The following is an 18,610-nucleotide window of genomic DNA, read 5'->3' as shown; positions in this document are numbered from 1 at the left end:
GAGCACTTGATATATTCTATTAATTTTAGGGACCATAATGTTAAATTTTAACGAAGAGAAGTTTGTAAAAGAGCTAAAGTGTTCTATGTGCAGCAAGCAATATTCTCACCACTAAAAAGGATCAGATTACACGAGGAGATAAGGAAACCTTGACACGAAGAATGCAGTCGCTTCTGTTGGAAAATCTGGTGTTGGGGAAAAAATCTAACCAGCAAACAAAAACAATGAGAACAAAAACGAATTACAAGCCTAAAGCAAACGACAAAGGAAAAGAAAACAACGCCATTTTTTTCGAAACGTGGCCGAGTTCAGTATAAAAATAATGAACTAAAATTAAATACCGACGTGCCGTACATCGCTTGTCCTTGGAAACATTTCAGATGGCCCAGCGAATCATTTTAAGTTTCAATCCGATAACAAAAAGACTCGCGAAAATTGAAAGGAGGTGTAAATGATTAAACTGTGCAAATATTTATCAACAATGTGAAACCGAACCGACAGTAGATTTGTAGCTGGACTTAATAATATTCCCGATCGCTTCCTCTGCAAAGCTGACTTTATTCTTTCAAGGCACTTCACAATTTCACATAGCAGGTTTGTAAAGCCACCATACTGAATCTGAGAACTTTTCAAGAAAATAATCCTTGCAACAGGAAGGGACCAAGAGACGGTCGAATGGGAAAAAAAGGAATTTTATGCCTAAGCAAAATAAGCATGATTTGCTCGTTGGCACTCTATCGATAGGTATACCTAGTATAATCCTTTTAAACGCAGGGTTGCACGTGTGTTATTTCGTCAGAATTTGCACCAGTGGAAGCGAAAACCGAGCACTGGCCAGTTTCCAAAGAGGTGTTATAAAAAACTTTGGTAACAAAAGTATTCACTGGATAAATTTTAAGTTGTTGGTACTTTTCTTGATTCGCCTTTGAGGATACAGGTTTTGCTCAAATTAATGGAAAATCAAGAAAAAATCTTCCACAAACTTTGAGACTTACCGTCATAGCTTTGGTCTATCTTGTTCAAGGTACGGCGGCCTAGTTTTGCCGTCGAGGTTAAATTTGTCTAAATCTCGCTGTCATGTTGTACAGCGGGGAAAGAAAATGAATCAAATTTGTCGTTTTTGTTAATTCCTCGCTGTGTCATCAAAATGAATTTGGAATGAAGAGCAAGATATGATTTGCTATGTGGAGTTGATCTGAACATTGATGTCTCCACCACAGGTTTCACCGAGCCTTGCCTTTATTTTAGGACCGCCACGTGCATGACCATGTAGGAGCTAAAATTACTAACAAACTATACATTTTTGCTTGAGCATTTGGCTTCGCTTCTACTTAGTATTTCTCCTCTGATAACAAATCATTTTTAAGCAAGAGCATTCGACAACAAAGTAACCTAATTTAAGATTAAGTTGGACTGGTCAGAATACAATCAACAAATTCAAGGGAACTGCCGTAAACTTTAACAAATATTTTCAATATAAATTTACCTCAGGCGCTGGTTTTAACATCCCAGACTGCTTCCATAGTTAGTTTTCTTGTAGTGTAGCTGAGAAAGACAGATAGTCAGTTTATGTGGGAGCCTTTTCTTTCTCCTACGTGAGCAACCTTCCTCAGTTTGCGAAACCGAAGTTACCCATTTTTGAATGTGGCGCGTAGCAACGTTTTGATTTGAATAATAATTTCTGATGGAAATTTCTTACTGCACGTGCTTATGTAGCAAGAACAAAGGTCGTTTACGACATGCACCTCTGAGCAAGCCATTTGGGACTTGTAAGGTTAATTAACATTTCAAATAAATTCTTTACAAAGGTCTTGGGCGCTTAACCATTTTGTAAGGTGGAAAAAAACTGGTTATTATATGTGGAGGGAAAGGAAAAAGAAGGAAACGCACCAATTACATTACAAGTCTTCATAGCCAATAACCAGAGTATAATACCATCAACTGACGTGATACCATAAACTCACTTTGACTCTGAAGATGACTAAGAGCCTGTTTACATGAAGGTGGGGGACCCTAGGTAGGTTAGGTAACATGGGGCGGATTACCCCACCTAACATGTAAACGTGATCACATTAAAATGAGAGATTATATGGACAGGCGGGTTACCCCACCTAAGCGGGTTACCTCACCTTTCTGGGGTACCCCACCTCGATGTAAACAGGCCCTAACGCACAGGTTGTAAAAATGTCAGCCACTGTCAACAACAAAAGTCCTGTTCAGGACTACGTTCAACCGGACGATCAAACTTAACCTACTTTTGAAATGACTCCTGGATTCAAACCTTTCACATTGGCATCAGTATTGTCATCTTCGCGTGTGCAATTCATTCTTTGCAAAGGCTTCGGTTTTGTTTAAAAACATATATTTTTTCGCTGTATAGAGCGTTTTCACTCGCGTGACCAGCATGTATGCAAATTTATTGGAACAAAAGAAAGGGTTCACATAAGAAAAGAGATCAACTCCCACAGGAGTGGTTGGAACACCAACATGGCCGCCGTTTTATTGTTTTGCCGACACCAATATGGCCACCGTGACATCACGTGTAAACGCTCTATAAGTAGATTTCCGTCTCAATATATATTGTAAAACCCTTTTTATCTTATCATACGTTTTATCATTTCGATGCAATGGTTGAGGTCACACTAGAGACTCTACTATGGTAAAAAGGGCTTTACTATGGTAAGTCTCGTAACGTCTTCTTTACCGTAGTAAACCTGACAGGTCCACTTAAAAAGGCATTTGAAATTTTCCAGGCATTTTTTCTCGCGTGATCGGTAACGTGAGAGTGAAAAGTAACACAATGATGACATGCTATGAGAGCTGACTAAATTGAAATTACTGAACTGTAACTACCTGAGCGTGACCCTCACAAGTGTACAAAGATGGTTCAATGTGAGAGAGTATTGTTTTCTGTCATGAGCATTTTGCTTTTAATTCTGCTGCTCAGACGAGCAAGAAGAATGCGCTCCCTTATTACCCACCTTGGTTTCGAATACGAAGTTAATGAAGATGTTTTAGTGACAGGTTCATTGATTACCCATCGAAGACGTAGTCTTAGAGAAAGAGCGGCATTGCGAAGGCAAGCACTGGTTTACCCTCGACCCCAAGAATGGTTTGAAGAAATGTACAGAAACAGAAACCTTGAAGCACTGTGGAAAAAGCAATCACCGATGTTCTAAAGCTATTCTGTTATGTGACCCTTTTTGAAACTACTTACCTCAAAAATCATGACAAACTGTCAACAAAATAAACAAAGTTTAGATAGACTAGAGATATACCCACCTATTTTTTTTGGTAACCAGATGGTTATCGGTGATGGGTCATCTTTGTTCTTTCCGCGGTAGTCATGGAAATTAACCAGGGTAGAGTTTACCATAGTAAACTAAAAAATGCCGGTCACACTTACGGCGCCGTTTACTATGGTAAACTTGAGTTTACTATAGTAAACTTTCTCTAGTGTGACCTCAACCAATATTTGCTTATCCTGCGATAAACTGCGAATAACACATTTACCAGCGGGTAAATGCAGTTAATGGAGCATGAAGCCCCAGGGGGGTAGGCCGGGAAAGCCTGCCCCGTCTTAGGCTCGGTGATATCTTGAAAGCCTGATTCATTAAATGAAAGTACTCTATTCTTTAAGCAGAAAACAAAAGCTTTTCATGGCTAGAGCCTCACTAATTTGTCGCTTGTTTGTCATCGTATATTTTCTTAGCTTCGCAAAGATTGGTCCCTGTTTTCAAAGCCCTATTCAGATCTATTCATGGCTAGACCTTAGTCATGATAAGTTGAGATAGTTTATAGTACAACTGTGCCTATTGGCCGTACTTTGAGACACTGTCTGACTATAAAGCTTTGCCAATGCCACTCCTAGTCATTACTTGGTTAGCTTGCACGAAAGCAATCATTTAAAGTAGTTTTGTTACCTGCCTTCCCTACCTTTGGAGGAGTTGTTGTTATGTTATGTCTCAATAAATTTTGGTGGGTCACTCCTTGTGGTGCGGTTAAGTCTGCGTTGAGACTTCCCCCAAGCTTTTGGCATTGCTTGTGTCTTGCCATCTTTTGAGCTATTCCTTTGCCTTAATCTTATCCGATCCAGCCCGTGCGGCACTGGGGAGATAAAAAAGGCTCTGCCAAGACTCTTGTCCTACCCCACGGTAGTGGGGCGATAAGTAAGACTTGTGTTATTTTGTGCGCATAACCCAAAATCGCTATTATCTGCCACAGGGCTGTGTCCCCTCCCCCCCCCCCCCCCCCCCTTTTTACGCCATCATGTAGTTGTTGTTTACTTAGCCTGCGTGCGTCATTTACTTGCGTGACGTTTGCATGCGTATCTTACAAGCGGAATAGTGACATTGATTGTGAAAAGCTCAAAGGTAACGGAAGCCTTCTAAAGGATATCTAGAAAAGATACGTACATTTATCTAATAGACCTTTTTACCGATACGGCGGTCATATTGAACTAATTCGATTTAAGGAGTATTATAGGATTCCCAAGGGAGCATGAGAAAAATTTCGTTTGTATTTTCGAGCGCTTTTCGGTACATTTTTTCTTAAAGTTTTCTTAGAATAAGATTGTAATGGGAAAAAAGATCCTTGTGCCGTGTTTTGATGTAATAATTATCGCCCTTTCCCCGAGAAATATACAGTGAAAGACCATATTTCTAATACTAAACTAGAAAAAGGCCATCATAATTACGGGGGGTGACAACTCTAACAAAGGCTGTTTGGGCAGTCCAATGAATAACTTTATGTCCTCCCGGAAATTTCGTCGACCCTCCCGAATTTTTCGATGGCATTCCCCATAAATGTTTAACTTCACAAAATTGTTTTATCAATTAAAATTAAAATTTTGATTAGAGATTTTTTGCAGCTTCTTGTTAATTATGTAACTTGTTAGTTATCTAATCTTAGTTATTTTTTCGTTTAGAGGGTATCATGTAAACACAGAAAGACTGTCAAACCTTTTAAGTATATAAAATCGTGTTTTTTTTTGTTTTTAATGACAAATGAATCAGGCGAGCAGTGAAGGGGCCAACCACTAGGGGGGTCTGGGGGCATGCTGCCCCAGAAAATTGTGAAATCTTGGTACTCTGAAACGTCATTTCTAGTGTTCTGAGAGGACAAATTCTGTCCAAAATGTTCTCTAAATCAATTGTCCTTTTTATTCTTATTTTTATTGGCGTGACTTCACGTAGAAGTAGTCAATTTTATTTTATACAAGTTGTGCAGTTTTTGAAATTGCTCTGGATATCACTTTCAGCTAAGTATACTCTGTGTGGTGTCATTGTATGAGTATCATAAGAATTCATTTGAAAATTTCAGAACAACTGTCGAAATATGAAATTTTCCTATCCCGAACGCATATTGATCAGGATTCGGGATTTTCGACCAAAATCGGAAGGACCCCGACGAGATCAGGATGATTAAAGAGTCTTCACAGACATACTACTTTTTATGGCCTCATTTGTGTTTAAAAGGTTAAATGAGTTTCGTTTTTTTCTTACATACTTCTTACGTACTTCTTTCAAGTTTTCCAGTATGCAATCAGTGGAATGTGCTCTTAAAACTCGTTAACGTGCAGCGTAAAAATACCCCTGAACTAATGAATGATGGGATCTGGTGTGAACTGATAGTAGGTGCCTTGCACCCGCACGGCTCTTGTGTCAATCCGCAGGGGATTGCACATGGTCAATCGCACTCGAACTTCATGCTATTTTAGTTTAGACTACGAGTAGTCCCCTATTTTTCCTCAGGCGACACGCGGCGGGGAGAGAGTTCTCTCTCCCCGCCGCGTGTCGCCTTTTCTCGCGTGGGGTGATTTTCACGCCCGCTCGCGTTTCGCTCGCTCTACTATCCCTGAGGAAAAATGGGGGACTACACGTAGACTAATTTTAGTTGGAAACGTTGCTGATTGGTCTTTTCATATCATGGGAAGTTCAGCCGTTTTCAAGTGTCAAAATTCATAGAATACAGCGCATACACTGGGTGCATATCACTGTATATATATTGTTTGATAACATATAATATCAAGTCTTTGCTCAATGTCCCGAAAATATCTCATATTTCCCGAAAAATTTCCCAGGTTTCCTGATTCCCGGCAAAATCTCCAGATTCCCGGAATAAATTTGTTTTTCTCCCGAAACAGCCCTTGTTAGAGCTGTCACCCCCCCGTATAATTACATCCAAACACGGCACAAGGATTTTTTTTCCCATTACAATCTTATTTTAAGAAAACTTTAAGAAAAAATGTGCCGAAAAGCGCTGAGAAAATACAAACGAAATGTACTCATGCCCTGGACATCTATTGCAGGTACAGCTGCACTCGCTGAAAACTGACCAAAGCATCACCTGATTGTTAGATAGCTTTCAGTTTCCCTTTACGGTGATTACGTACAAAATATCAAAAAATGCACATATTTTACCCCACAGCTCAGGAATCTTGAAATCATAATTTTTCTAATGTAGCGACTATGACACAGTTTCCGGCATCAGGAGTGGCAAATCCAAGGGTTTTTCATGTTTTCATGGTTTTCATTTCATCACTGAAATTCAAAAAATGACTTGGTTCCGTTTCGTAATTTTTACTTGCCAATGGTTTTGGTTATAACTGTTGTGGTAGCTTTAACTAACTTTTAATATACCCCTTAAAACGGAGCACAGATGGAGAGCTAAGGGGGGGTAAAAGAATTGCAAGGTCCACCTCAAATAAATCAATTGATCGCAAATGAGTGTCAAGAGTTATCGACGTAAAATATGGTTGCTTTACCGAAACCTTTACCCTTTTGGCATTACCTTCAACATTTACCAGCAATTTATGTACATTTAGTTGGTTTCTTGAGACAGCGCTGTTTTTTATGCGACGTTTGTTAAATCGACCGCCTTCGAAAACCGCCGTGTGCGTGATTTATTCCAGGATCTTACTACATATATCCCCGCTGGTTTTCATCGACGCAGGCTTCCCTTGTCTATTACCGTCGTCCAGAATCATTTTAAAGGGACAGGTTCACGCGGTTCAGCCCATGCTCATTTATCAAAATGCTGTTTTTTCTGCCGGGACATGCTGTATGGTCTATGCAAGCAATATGATCATGTCATAATGTTGTCAAAGACCCAATCTGCACAGTACACTCCCCTGGCAGTCACTCGCGCCTGATCAACTTAAAATTTGCAAATAGCTGTAAATTAATCAACCATGGAATAAAACCTAGCCTTCGGGTCAACAATAAATTCAACGTTGGTAGTGTTGGCATAATCCACTAATTTTTTCTGCGATTTTAGTACTCCTCCATCCTACTTCAGGTTACTCTGAAATACAATTCTACTTTAAAATACACTCTGAGATCGCTGAGATACATGTGAGTGGGATAATTAACCGAAAGAATTAATAATAAATTGGAAAGAAGTAATTTAATTAATAAGCATGCGCTTAACTGTGAACTTGTCCCTTTAATATCAACAGCTTTTTTTGTTTTGAAGAGAAGAAGACTTTTAGAAATTGACCAGGCGTTTGAAGTTGCTGCTCTCATTCATACAAACCTCTTCCAACCTTCGTGGAAGGCGTAGAAAGGGAGAGGAGATTGTGGAGAGAAGCAAAGAAACTTCCTCTCCCTTTTCCCTTTCAAATTTTATGGCGCGGATCATGACTCGGCTGGTCGTTCTGGCGAGGAAGGATCCAGGGACAACAAGTCCGTTTTCCAATCCTCTTTGATCCAGTCACCTTGATTGGCGCTTTGGCGAGCTTTAAGAAGATGAATATGGGAAATATAAGGAAGGAAAGCCCCATCGGCACACGCCCAACATATTTGTTATCAGCTTCAAGGCTGGGCTTCAAGGTAAGTCCCAATTGCGTATTCATTGTGTTCTTTATGTAATTCTTCAAGGTCATCTTTCCTGCATGCCAGAGACTCTCTGGGGACCATGACTCTTCGTAAACATGATGACCTCGTATAAAAGACGAAAATTCCACTTCATAAACAAACATCGAATTCCAAATCAAGGGATGGTCAGAACGAGCCATTTTTCTCAAAAAAGAAATAAGCGCCCTGTCCCGAATAAGGGCCAGAACAATATCATTCAACCCAAAAAACTTGTTATCGTATTAAATGGGTCTTAATGCAAATTAGCTGAGGGTGCATTAATGTACCCTCAGTTAATTTGCATAATAACAGGTTTTGAGCGGCTCAAAGCTCGTCATGTTCATTCTTAATAGGCCTTTGGCAATGGTTAGTCACGTGATCAGGTTATCGTTAATTAAACACGAAAACAATGCAGTTCGCTCTTGTATTTGCTAGCAATTTTCACAGGGGAAGAAGGAGGGTCACAAAGACAAGATCATAGAAAGACCACATAAGTCGAGCAAGGTAAGGTGTCTCAAGCATTTTTGCCCCTTTTTTTTAGCTAAGTCGCCGAGCCTTGGGCCACATTTAGCGGTTCTTGATTGCATCAAGGATAGTTTCTTTGACTAAATCAGCATATTTCTGGGCGGTGGCATCACTTACAAGGTTGCTATAATACACAACCGTCCAAAAAAGTTTTCCGTTGAATGTGGCCAGGTTGTTGCCAATGATGGCGGGTCCTTGTTGGTGTTCTGCAGAGCAACCGTACATTGCTCTAAGGATGACGTCATTATCTAGACTTCCATCAAGAAATTTGCAGTAGCCAAGGTTTGAGAAGACCAACAGAGATGTGCGATCCCGACCACCTCGATCACTTTCGCCTTCTCTTGACATCTGAGTAAATACTGGTCGCATGATAAAAGACATTTTCATACCTTCCAGGTGTTTATTTAACTTGAGCCTAGCATGGATATCTTCGGAAGTGACCTTAGCTATTTTCCAGAACTGTTCAGGATTTGGGGAAGAAAGAATTTTGTTTCTACAAGAGAGACGACAAAAGTATGGTCCAACGTACTCATTCGGAACTTTGGTTTTGAAGAATGGTCTGCTATTAACTGTAACTGTAGCCTCCACTTCAAACTCGCGTTCCTCCATCATACCTGCCATTGCTACACTTGCTGCCGTTTGAACGGCTCCCTGCACCGTGGTCTGCCACTCTTTGCAACGCTTCAGAAAAGTTGTCGTTTCTTCCTTTGTAAACTCGATGGGAATAATCTTGGTTCTTGGTTGAATCTGAGGATTTCTTTGGATCTCCATGCCATATTTTCTACTAAAAGCATTTTCTTTTTCACCCATTGCAATTTTAATAAATTTGGCGAGGCCCGGTATGAAGCACAATAGTTTCACAGCTAATTTCATTGCGATATGGTACCATTTTGTCTGAATTACTTCATCCACATATACATCACAAGGTGGCAACATGGGCATTGTTGTTACTTTAGGCTCCTCGTTCTTGTTCAGTTTATTCAGATGGTGAACAAATTCCGCAAAAAGTCTTGTATAAGATGTGCCATCTATTATGCTGTGGTGAAAGCAAAAAATGCAAATGCACTCATGAGGAAAAGATGGATCGTTAACGTCACTTCCTGTTTCTGTCTCATATCTTGCATTGGGAAGGAATGTTAACCTCCAAAGAGGACCATTTTCCACATCAAATTTCTCCAACAAACTCTCCTCCATAACGTTGCGCCAGTTTGAGGTGTCAAGTTGACGCAGATCCACGAGAACATTGTGTCTTTTCTGAAAAAAATAATCACCATCTTTGTTCTTTCTAATGCACATGCGCAGCATAGGATGTCTCTCTGCCAGAAGCTCCAAGGCTTTCTTCACTACAGGTTCTTGCAGTGGTTTCTTGGTTCGCAAAACCAGAGCATTAGCAAGAATCAAAAAACCATTCTCATCATGAAAGCGTCGCAAATTGTCGTCCAAAAAACCTAAGGGGCGTCCATTATCATGGAGATACTCCTTTGGAAACCTCTTTTTCTTCTCAGGCAATATGATGCATAATATGGCCACAAATGCAATAACACCTGCTACTGCATAAACTATCATGGTACCTAAAGATTTGAAAGCAAGTTAAACTCAGTAACAAATGGGTCTCCTGTCGCTTTTTATTTGTTGAGCATTATAAATAATCTGTACTAGTAACCAGGCCCAGGTTCCTGGAAAGCCGATTATCGCTAATCCAGGATTAAATATCGCAAATCGCGGAAAAAATTTTATCCCATTAGATTCTGTTCCTTTGAGGTAAGGCTGTTCTTCATATTTACGGGTAGCAAACGTACCAGAATGTTTGTACTGTTTTCAGTTTTAAAAAATGAGTCAGTTCATAAAAATAGAAAGTGACTAAGTTGGGATCTCGAAAATTACATATTTACCCAAAAGTGACTAAGATGGGGTCTATAATTGGCCACAGAATAGACTATAATGGGGTAGGGGCTCTGAGAGGACAGCGGCACATACCCAGCAAAAATTTACCCAAGTACCCCGCAGAACAATACCTTCCGAGTCTGTCTTCCGAGTAAAACAATTCTTCCTCTAAGGGGCGATTTTCACCAGGGACGGAGTCGAAGTCCTAATCACACCGTAAATCTGAAGCGTAGAACTTTTAAACGGTCAAACGAGTGAGGAAAGCAAATGAGAGTCGGTGTCGCGTTACGGGGATCAATAGCGCTGCGCGCAGTAACTATTTATAGACCCGAAATTCAGACAGACAACCTGAAATTAACATTAGCGAATTCCTCACTTTTTTCTGACTTTTTTCTTTGGAATTTCATGTCTGTCTGTCTTTTTACATTAAAATGAGAACAATGACAAAACTCAGACAAAAATTGAATATTAGTGAGTTTGACGTTATTTGCGCGCTACGCCATTTATGTTTCTGGGCAAACGAGCCGGACTTCTTATAACAGGACCCGTTTAGTAGGAAGGGTAAAATGGACCCGGTATCTTTGTTAAACAATAAAAATGTAAGCAATGATCTAGTTTACCCTTACGCAGTTTGATTTATGCTTAAAATTAAGAGGATGTTCTTAAGTGGTTACAGTACGATAAGTTAACTAAGGGATATTTTAACGGGATGTAATGTCAGGTATCACGAATATTCACTTATCAGTTGTTTAGAATTCTTGGTTTGCAACCACGTGACAAGGCGCCATGTTGGATGACAAGTTTTCCTTTAAGAATTTGCATGAAAATAGAGTTTAAGTTCCCAGAGGAGAGAAATGCTTTCGTTCTGGTCATCCAACATGGCCGCCGTGACGTCACGTGCAAACCAGAGTTCCACGTTTAAAATAGTCATCAACATAAACCTTCTCCTTTCATGAATTCGTTCTTAAACAAATATGTTCTTTTTTAGTACACTTCCACTACAACCCTTTTCTCGTACAACAATATTTAATTAAGGTTCCCAAAAAAGGCTTGTTTGCATTTAAAAATATCGCATTGTTTGATCAGATTCAACCTTAACTTGACTCCTCGTCTACATTTCCAGGAAATGACCTCTATCCTTATTTTGGTTAATTTTTGGCTTATTTACCGTGTTTTCCATCGAATTCATATAGTTGATGGTTTCTACTTGCAGCTTAAAATAATAATGGTATGGAATATCTCTCAATGCACAGGTGTTGGTGTAAGTAAACATCTGTTGTGGTAATTTCTGCCCTCTACAGCGAACTCCATTTCTAATTTGTCCTCTTAGTTTCCAGTCATGTCCGTAGTTAATTTATGGAAACGTTCTGACCAATCACTTTCCGAGAAGAAGCTTCACAGCTCTCCGAAGTCGACAACAAGCCAGGATTTTCAAACTATAATCTTAGTACTTTCCTATCAGTTAACATGAAAAGTCTGTATACAGCTACATACCTTGTACTTTTTATATTGCTTCCCTTGTCTTGTATTGGCCAGTTGACTTAGGCTTAATAGTGAAAACGTAGTTAGAAAAACCATTTTGACAAAATAATCATCTTGAAGGTTTCATGCTAATGAGCCTGATTAAACCAATCAGAGAAGACTTGCGTCAGCATTAGTTTGAACTAATCTGGCTGATACAAAAATGGGTGTAGCATTTATTTACCAGAGAGAATTGTAAGAACAAGAAGCTAAAAGGATATTACACTGCTGAGTAATAAATAACCAGTCGGTCTAGAAGAAGTTGTCTTTGTGAAAAGGCTACAGCTAGTCCCCGCTAAAAAAGTCTTTTTGCATTTTAATACCCCCGAAACTTTAGTGTCCAACGAGCCCGATAACCGGTCAACAAACCGTACCCGGTAAATAGATGACACTAACCTAGCCCTTCATCTTTTGGATCAATTTATGATTCTAGGCAACCTAACCCGACTTCTTATAGCAGGACGCGTTAGAGAGGGTACGATCAATAATAAAACGGACCCAGTATCTTTAATACCAATCTCAATAGTAACCTGATTGGTCTTGATACTCTAACACGATGCTTTTGGTACCTTTTATTCTGCGCATGTTTAAGTTCAATTTCATCCCAAGTGACTTGACCGGTTTCATTCTCGACTTCAAACTCTTGTCTATCCCCATACGACCCAGCCCTCTGGTTTGATGACGAAAACTGACTGATTTGGTCAGAAGGTAATTCTTCCCTAGCATCCTTAGCGATCCATTTTAAACTTTTATTGCGAAATGAGTATCCTTTCGACTGGTATATACGACTCCAAATATCACCAAAGTAATCTCTTTCTGTTTACTCAAACGGTTGATTTCCGGGTTCCGCTACGTATAATTTGCGCTCGCAGTAAGCGCATGCACATGAGGTGCCCTAGTGACGAGGATGTTTTCTTTCGTCATTGTGTTCGTCAATCCAAGGCTTAAAATACTCCAGAAGAATTTCCTCCGCTGGCTTAAACACGCTGTCTTTGTAATGCACACTGTCGTACGGATCGTAACTGCTGTCTGTACCATTTGGAAAGGACGCGCTAAGTGGGTAAACATCTAACACCTCAAAACCTGCTCTACACATGGCCCAGGCTGCGTAAGAATTGTATAGCTGCACTCGCTGCAAAAAAACAGATGACACAGAATTATTCAGTGCAACCTCAATGTTTGACAAAAAGTATTGAATAATGTCTTACAGGTTTTTCATACAATTTTAGTGGTCTAAGAAGCTTAAGTAATTTTATTGTTTTGTTTTGTTTTGTTTTTGTGTCAGTTTTTGTTCGTTTGTCTTTTCTCAAAATCAGCTTCAAGACTGACAAGACTGAAAAACAATTAGTTGATAAAATATATAAATGCGGCTTTTATCTTCTAATAAACGACTTTAAAAAAAAAAACAGCTAAAGCCGTCAAAAAAGATATCCTACCCCGAACGATTCGTATCCTCAGAGGTATATATTCAATCATAATTTCACCGGTGAAAATTAGTTTTGCTTTTCTCATTTGCGTACTTTTTTTTTGGTTGAGTCAGTGAAAAGCCCGTATTGTTCCTATGTTAGCCCTTTAAACCTTAAGATCAAAATTTGAATTCTCATTTGTTGCCCCTATTCATTTCCTACAAAAGTATTGCGGAGAAGTTGATAAATATCAGGAAAATTCATCTGGTGTGATCATTTGCGTAATTCTCATGACCACTCTGTTTACAAAGCATTGATATTACAGGGAGAAATTTGATGCTGGTCACAAAAAGTCAGCAATACCTGTCGCGTTAAAAACCTCCTTTTGTGGTGATGCGGGAGTCTCAGTCTTTCTCGGTGTATGGCCGCGTTTGTCTTCCAGATCATTTTCCCCTTGAATTTTAGTTCTTCTTCACCTTGATCACTTTTCTTTGTCTCTTTAAACAAATCGACGATCCTATCGATTACTACACGATAGGTTGAAAAGTTTGTCGAAGTTATAAAATGTAGGCCATGATTGAGAAGAATAACGCTGTTTTTGTCGTTCATGTGAGGAGAGTGAATGACATTTGCGATAGCTTTTAAGACTCGGGTTATATTGATAGGAAGAAAGTTTCTTTGGTTCATTTCTACGGTAGCGTTTTTAATTGGATAAATCCAGTTGTAAGAAAAGGTACAGCCTCTAAAAACTGTTTTGCAAAGAGGCGTCTTGCGGATAGAGCGGTAAAATCTCCCTGCGTTTGAATCCCCATAAATCCATAGAATTCCCTTTCGATGCCTCGGCGAAGTTTCCCGCCATAATCCTGCGAAAAAAAAGAACAAGGATTTGAGGGTATAAATGTGAATGCATTTTAAGCATTTCTTTTTACATTGAGAGAGAAAAAAGACGCATGCAATGAAAACTGTACGAGCCTATTATGATATAGTTTTGGATTGCCGTGTAGTCAAAGGAATGGATAGAAGAAAAATCCACCACACCTTAAAACTGATTAGTCCTGGCGGCTATGGCCATATAATTTAAGTTATGCACATAAGCGTAATGTAGAAAGTAAGTTTAAGGTTAAGTAGGTATGTAACTTTTTTGGAATTAGTTAATAGTTCGTTGTTGGAATTAGTAAACGGTCAGTCTTAAGCGGAAGCTCCGCTCTTAGTCTTGTCTAAAAGAACTAAAGAAATGTAAGGCTATTATAGTAGTGGACACAGCTTCTTCCAACTTAAGAATCAACCTAACTAGGAACTTCAGGCTTGTAGGCACGTCTTCTATCCAGAGAAGAGGAAGGTTTGAAATCGTTTATCTCGGCATATAGTTGAACCCCGCCTTACAGCCACCTCGGTAATACGGTCACTCCGTTATTACAGCCACTCCTTTTCGACCCGGCAAAACGGTCATACATTTCCTTATAAAAAAAACCGTTAATACGACCAACGGCGACATTTTAAAATCCCAAACAGTAGAATCTCTTACAATTTGACCCAGTTAACACGGCCACTTGTTCGAAATTTAGAAAATTAAAATGCCCGTGACATGCCAATTTTATTGACCTAGTACTCTGAGCCTATTTTTTTACTGTTTTTAGACTACAGAACACATAAAGTGCACTTGTTGCAATTTTATAGCTAAGTTTTGAAAGTGTTTTATTTACTAAAGGAAATTTGTAAGTAGTTTTTTTCAATTACTGTACGAGATATCTTCACTCCGCTTGTTTATTAATGCGAATAGTTGTTCAAGAATGCAAATGCGATGTACGGCGTACTTTGCGATTTCGGTTCTCAAGTCGTGGAATTTGAGCCTGCCTCGATATTACGGCCATCCCCCGTTAATACGGCCAATTTTTTTGACCCATTGGTGACCGTATTAACGGGTTTCCACTGTATTTCAACTAAGGCTTTTGAACACCATAACAGAGCTTGATGTGATGAGTATTGAGTTTATCACCTGCCACCTGTGGTTTCCATGTCCCATTGATCCAGCGCCCAAAGCCATCCCATAATAGTTTACAGTTTCGGTTACATGACGAAGGAATTCCAAGCCCGTAACTCAGAAATTCTGAGGAGAAATTTTGTCAGGAAAATGTCAATATATTTCAGTGTTTAAAGCGCATGCAAGAGACATGTTCCACTAAAGAATGTGTTAAGAGGTTTAAACCACGTATTGAGCAATTTATGAGACCAGTGTTTGCCAAAATTCCATCTAACTTAACTATATTGTGACTACCCTAGTATCAAATCTCACCTTCGTATCTTGTGGGTCCTGACGGTGGTGGTACTGTTATGGTCAGCGGTATCCCTTCCCACAGAGGTGTTTGCAGGTAGACATAAGGTTCCCATAGAATTCCATGCGGCTGCCCGTTACCATGGATATTTCCTAAGAAATTAAAAGGAGGAGTTCAATGCCTATAACAGTTGTGGCAATCTTTCTGCTGGATTTTTTCAACCCATGATAAAAATCAAGGGCTCCGTAAGGACAGTGGCTCAGGTATAGTAAACTGATTAACGTGGATGATGTGAGTGGACACAGAATGGACATTAAAGAATGGATGTGGAGAGTTAGGAATTATACTTAGTTCTATTAGTACAGTTGTCATCTTTTTGTTGTTGTAAGTGCTTAGAAACCTTGCCCATACCATGATTTCAACTCGCCTCAAGAATTTGGAACTCATGAATGGTCAGACGTTTTCTTTTATTTTTAATTCGGATTAGTATGGGATTCTGGGAAACTCCCCATTCACCCCTCTCCTAAGCCAACAACAACACCACCTTCTTGCTTAGGGCAAAATTTTGGGTCGGAGGAGGGGTAAGTGAACAGTTTTCAAGAGTCCTATTCTCATCCTCTAATTCTACCCTTTCCTACGACCTCCAACTCACACCTGTCAACCTGTATTGGTCACCATGGCAATATACCTAGCATAAACCAGTAATCTGGCGGATTCTTCATCCCGTCACATAACGAGTAATCAAGAACAACTGATACATGGTAGGTCCCAGGCTCCAAGATAAGGAAAAGCACCTCATACGTTCCATTCTCGTGATCAATCACAGTCGGAGCAAGCGCAGTTGGTCCCCAAATAAAGACTCGCCAGTCATCACCTCCCGCTGTCTTTGGTTGGCCGTTAGATGTCTGGGACTGAATACTAAACCTGCTAAAGTCACCTGCGGGTTTAATGTCCATAATAGGAATATAACTCTGAGCAGGGTCCGTCCTATTTTCCAGTCCCCATCCTAGAAGACTGACGCTAAACTTTGTCATTCCTCTGCAAGGACTACTGACTAGTTCCCAATCCGTTGCGACCCTCCGCACTCGACACCAGTCTCTGCCAAATTCCTCTAAACTGTTACGACTAACGGTGCTGGTCAAATATAAAGGAAAATACCACTTGAGGTACACAAACAGTATCACGGTTAATGTCCAGAAGAGGAAAAATGCTCTACGCAAGACAAATATCCGGGGTATTCCTCGCAGAGTCCTGACTCGAAACGCCTGTAGTTGGAGAGACGCGCAGAATTGAAGGATGTTTCGCCAAAGTTCTGGTGGACAGCGGAGAACGCTGTGAAATGCTCTATGTAAGTTGTTGTCGACGTCGTACACGCTGATTGTGTATTCTGAATGCACGTCATGCCTGTGAGATTCTGTCATAGAAAAAGCCTCCTACCAGATGCTCGTTTATTAACATAATATCATTTGACCAAATACAGAGGTGCCAAGATGTTGTTTGTTTGGAGTAAGTCTAGATTTGTCAGTACTTGCTAGCAATCAATCTAACCGGGAAAATAAAAGAAAGCATCTGTTATGGATTAGTTTAAACCTCAAACGCTCAGTCATTATGTAAAACTTCAAATATATTATCAGTACAATTTATAGGCATGCCCCTAGAATCGGCGTGTAGAAGTCTGTAGAATCACAAGGAAGTTTAAATCCTTAAAGTCTATAACACTAAAACGGAAGTAGTTGCTTAGCCAATCCACACATGTCCAATATACACAAACGGATACGATTCGTCAAACTGATGGTCCATTGGTACCAATGGTACGATTGGTACCAATAGAAAAGCACCCTATTCCAATGGTTCTATTGGTGAATATGCATCTCATTTAGGGGACTTAGATTATTTTCCCATGTGACCTGGTTGGGTACAGGGCAATTCCAATGGTCCATTGGTACCAATGGTACGATTGGTACCAATGGAAAAGCACCCTATTCCAATGGTTCTATTGGTGAATATGCATCTCATTTAGGGGACTTAGATTATTTTCCCATGTGACCTGGCTGGGTACAGGGCAATTCCGATGGTCCATAGGTACCAATGGTACGTTTGGTACCAATGGAAAATTATGCTAATCCAATGGTCCTATTGGTGCAAAACAAGTTCACTTTTACACCAAGTAAAAACGCGCTAATAATTATTATGAACGTTCTTCAGCCAATCAGATCGGTGGCAGAAAATCAAAAGAGCCAATCAGCACTCGACTAAAAGTAAATACAGGTGAGCGATGCTGAGCGCGGGAAATTATTTACGAGCAACGGGCACCGATGGTTTTTCCTCTACTTTTGATTGGTTAAACATGTGGCGCGACATTTTTTTGCCCAATTGCAAAGAGATAGGGGATAAGAAACGTAACCCTCTATAACCTTTAGTGGTAAAACAAGGGGCTATCCTTTTCGGCAAAAAAGGCCCCCAAAAAAACTATATCTCGCACGTTTTCTTCTACCCCGATTCAAAGCGACAGATCCACATTATAATCTCAAAAATCATATTAAAAGACAAATAAAATAAAAGAGCTGTATCACAGCACAAACAACATTCAAAGAACCCAGCAGCGAAGAGGTTAGGAAGGCTTACTTGTAAGTTAAGAAACTTATAAACGACTTCCCAGCTATGAAAACGCTTTTAAGGATTTGGGTCGAGACAATCTCGTTTCAGGTAACAGTAAGCTTTATGCTTTGTATTTGGAATGACAGAAACTGTTTGCATTCAAGCGGGTTAACACCATTAAGGTAGTTTTCCGGATCATGCACTTCAGTTCGAAATTCTTCAGTTGTCCCCTTATAGTTCCCCTTATCAGTTTACAACCTTTTCTGCTAACAATAGCACAACATTAGAGAAAAAGCAAGTTAGCTTTGGACGTTAAAACGGGATGTTTAGTCAAGCTCTAACACAGGTATCACAATTAAAAAAGTATGTAACATAAAGGAATTTGAATCTAAAGGAATATTTTTTAGATTTACATTTCTTACCACAATTCCTTTTTAGAGTATAATTGCCTGCAGACATGGCTTAATAGTTGAGGAACATTCCGTGTGTGTCCGATAAAAATATATTATCTTGCTATTGTTTTGTTATTCGGTGCACAGTCCACGTT

The 18,610-nt window shown here is 39.7% G+C and overlaps 2 protein-coding genes across 2 annotated transcripts; both read right to left on the bottom strand.

The window, feature by feature from the left end:
* Positions 1 to 8,394: 8,394 nt before the first annotated feature.
* Positions 8,395 to 9,948, bottom strand: LOC140944488 (uncharacterized). Its single transcript, XM_073393626.1, has one exon. It carries the CDS (start codon positions 9,945 to 9,947, stop codon positions 8,424 to 8,426), a length of 1,524 nt encoding a protein of 507 aa, XP_073249727.1. The 5' UTR covers position 9,948; the 3' UTR covers positions 8,395 to 8,423.
* A 2,733-nt stretch (positions 9,949 to 12,681) lies between these two features.
* On the bottom strand, positions 12,682 to 16,595 carry LOC140944487 (uncharacterized). The gene is made up of 5 exons (XM_073393624.1): positions 16,154 to 16,595; positions 15,486 to 15,617; positions 15,189 to 15,299; positions 13,556 to 14,055; positions 12,682 to 12,918 (listed from the first exon to the last, which is right to left on the bottom strand). Exons 1-5 carry the CDS (start codon positions 16,497 to 16,499, stop codon positions 12,682 to 12,684), a joined length of 1,326 nt encoding a protein of 441 aa, XP_073249725.1. The 5' UTR covers positions 16,500 to 16,595.
* Positions 16,596 to 18,610: the final 2,015 nt, after the last annotated feature.

This window comes from Porites lutea, chromosome 7, assembly GCF_958299795.1.
Source record: "Porites lutea chromosome 7, jaPorLute2.1, whole genome shotgun sequence".
Lineage (NCBI taxonomy): Eukaryota > Metazoa > Cnidaria > Anthozoa > Scleractinia > Poritidae > Porites > Porites lutea.
The sequence above is the reverse complement of the archived record's forward strand: the minus strand, read 5'-3'. Positions and strand labels throughout refer to the sequence as shown.

Excerpts from the sequence above, each read along its gene's own strand:
- LOC140944488 (XM_073393626.1), bottom strand. The coding sequence starts at position 9,947 with ATGATAGTTTATGCAGTAGCAGGTGTTATTGCATTTGTGGCCATATTA.
- LOC140944487 (XM_073393624.1), bottom strand. The coding sequence starts at position 16,499 with ATGACAAAGTTTAGCGTCAGTCTTCTAGGATGGGGACTGGAAAATAGG. Across the intron at positions 15,618-16,153 it reads AGATTACTGGTTTATGCTAG|GAAATATCCATGGTAACGGG; the intron begins GTATATTGCCAT and ends TTAATTTCTTAG. Across the intron at positions 15,300-15,485 it reads AGGACCCACAAGATACGAAG|AATTTCTGAGTTACGGGCTT; the intron begins GTGAGATTTGAT and ends ATTTCTCCTCAG.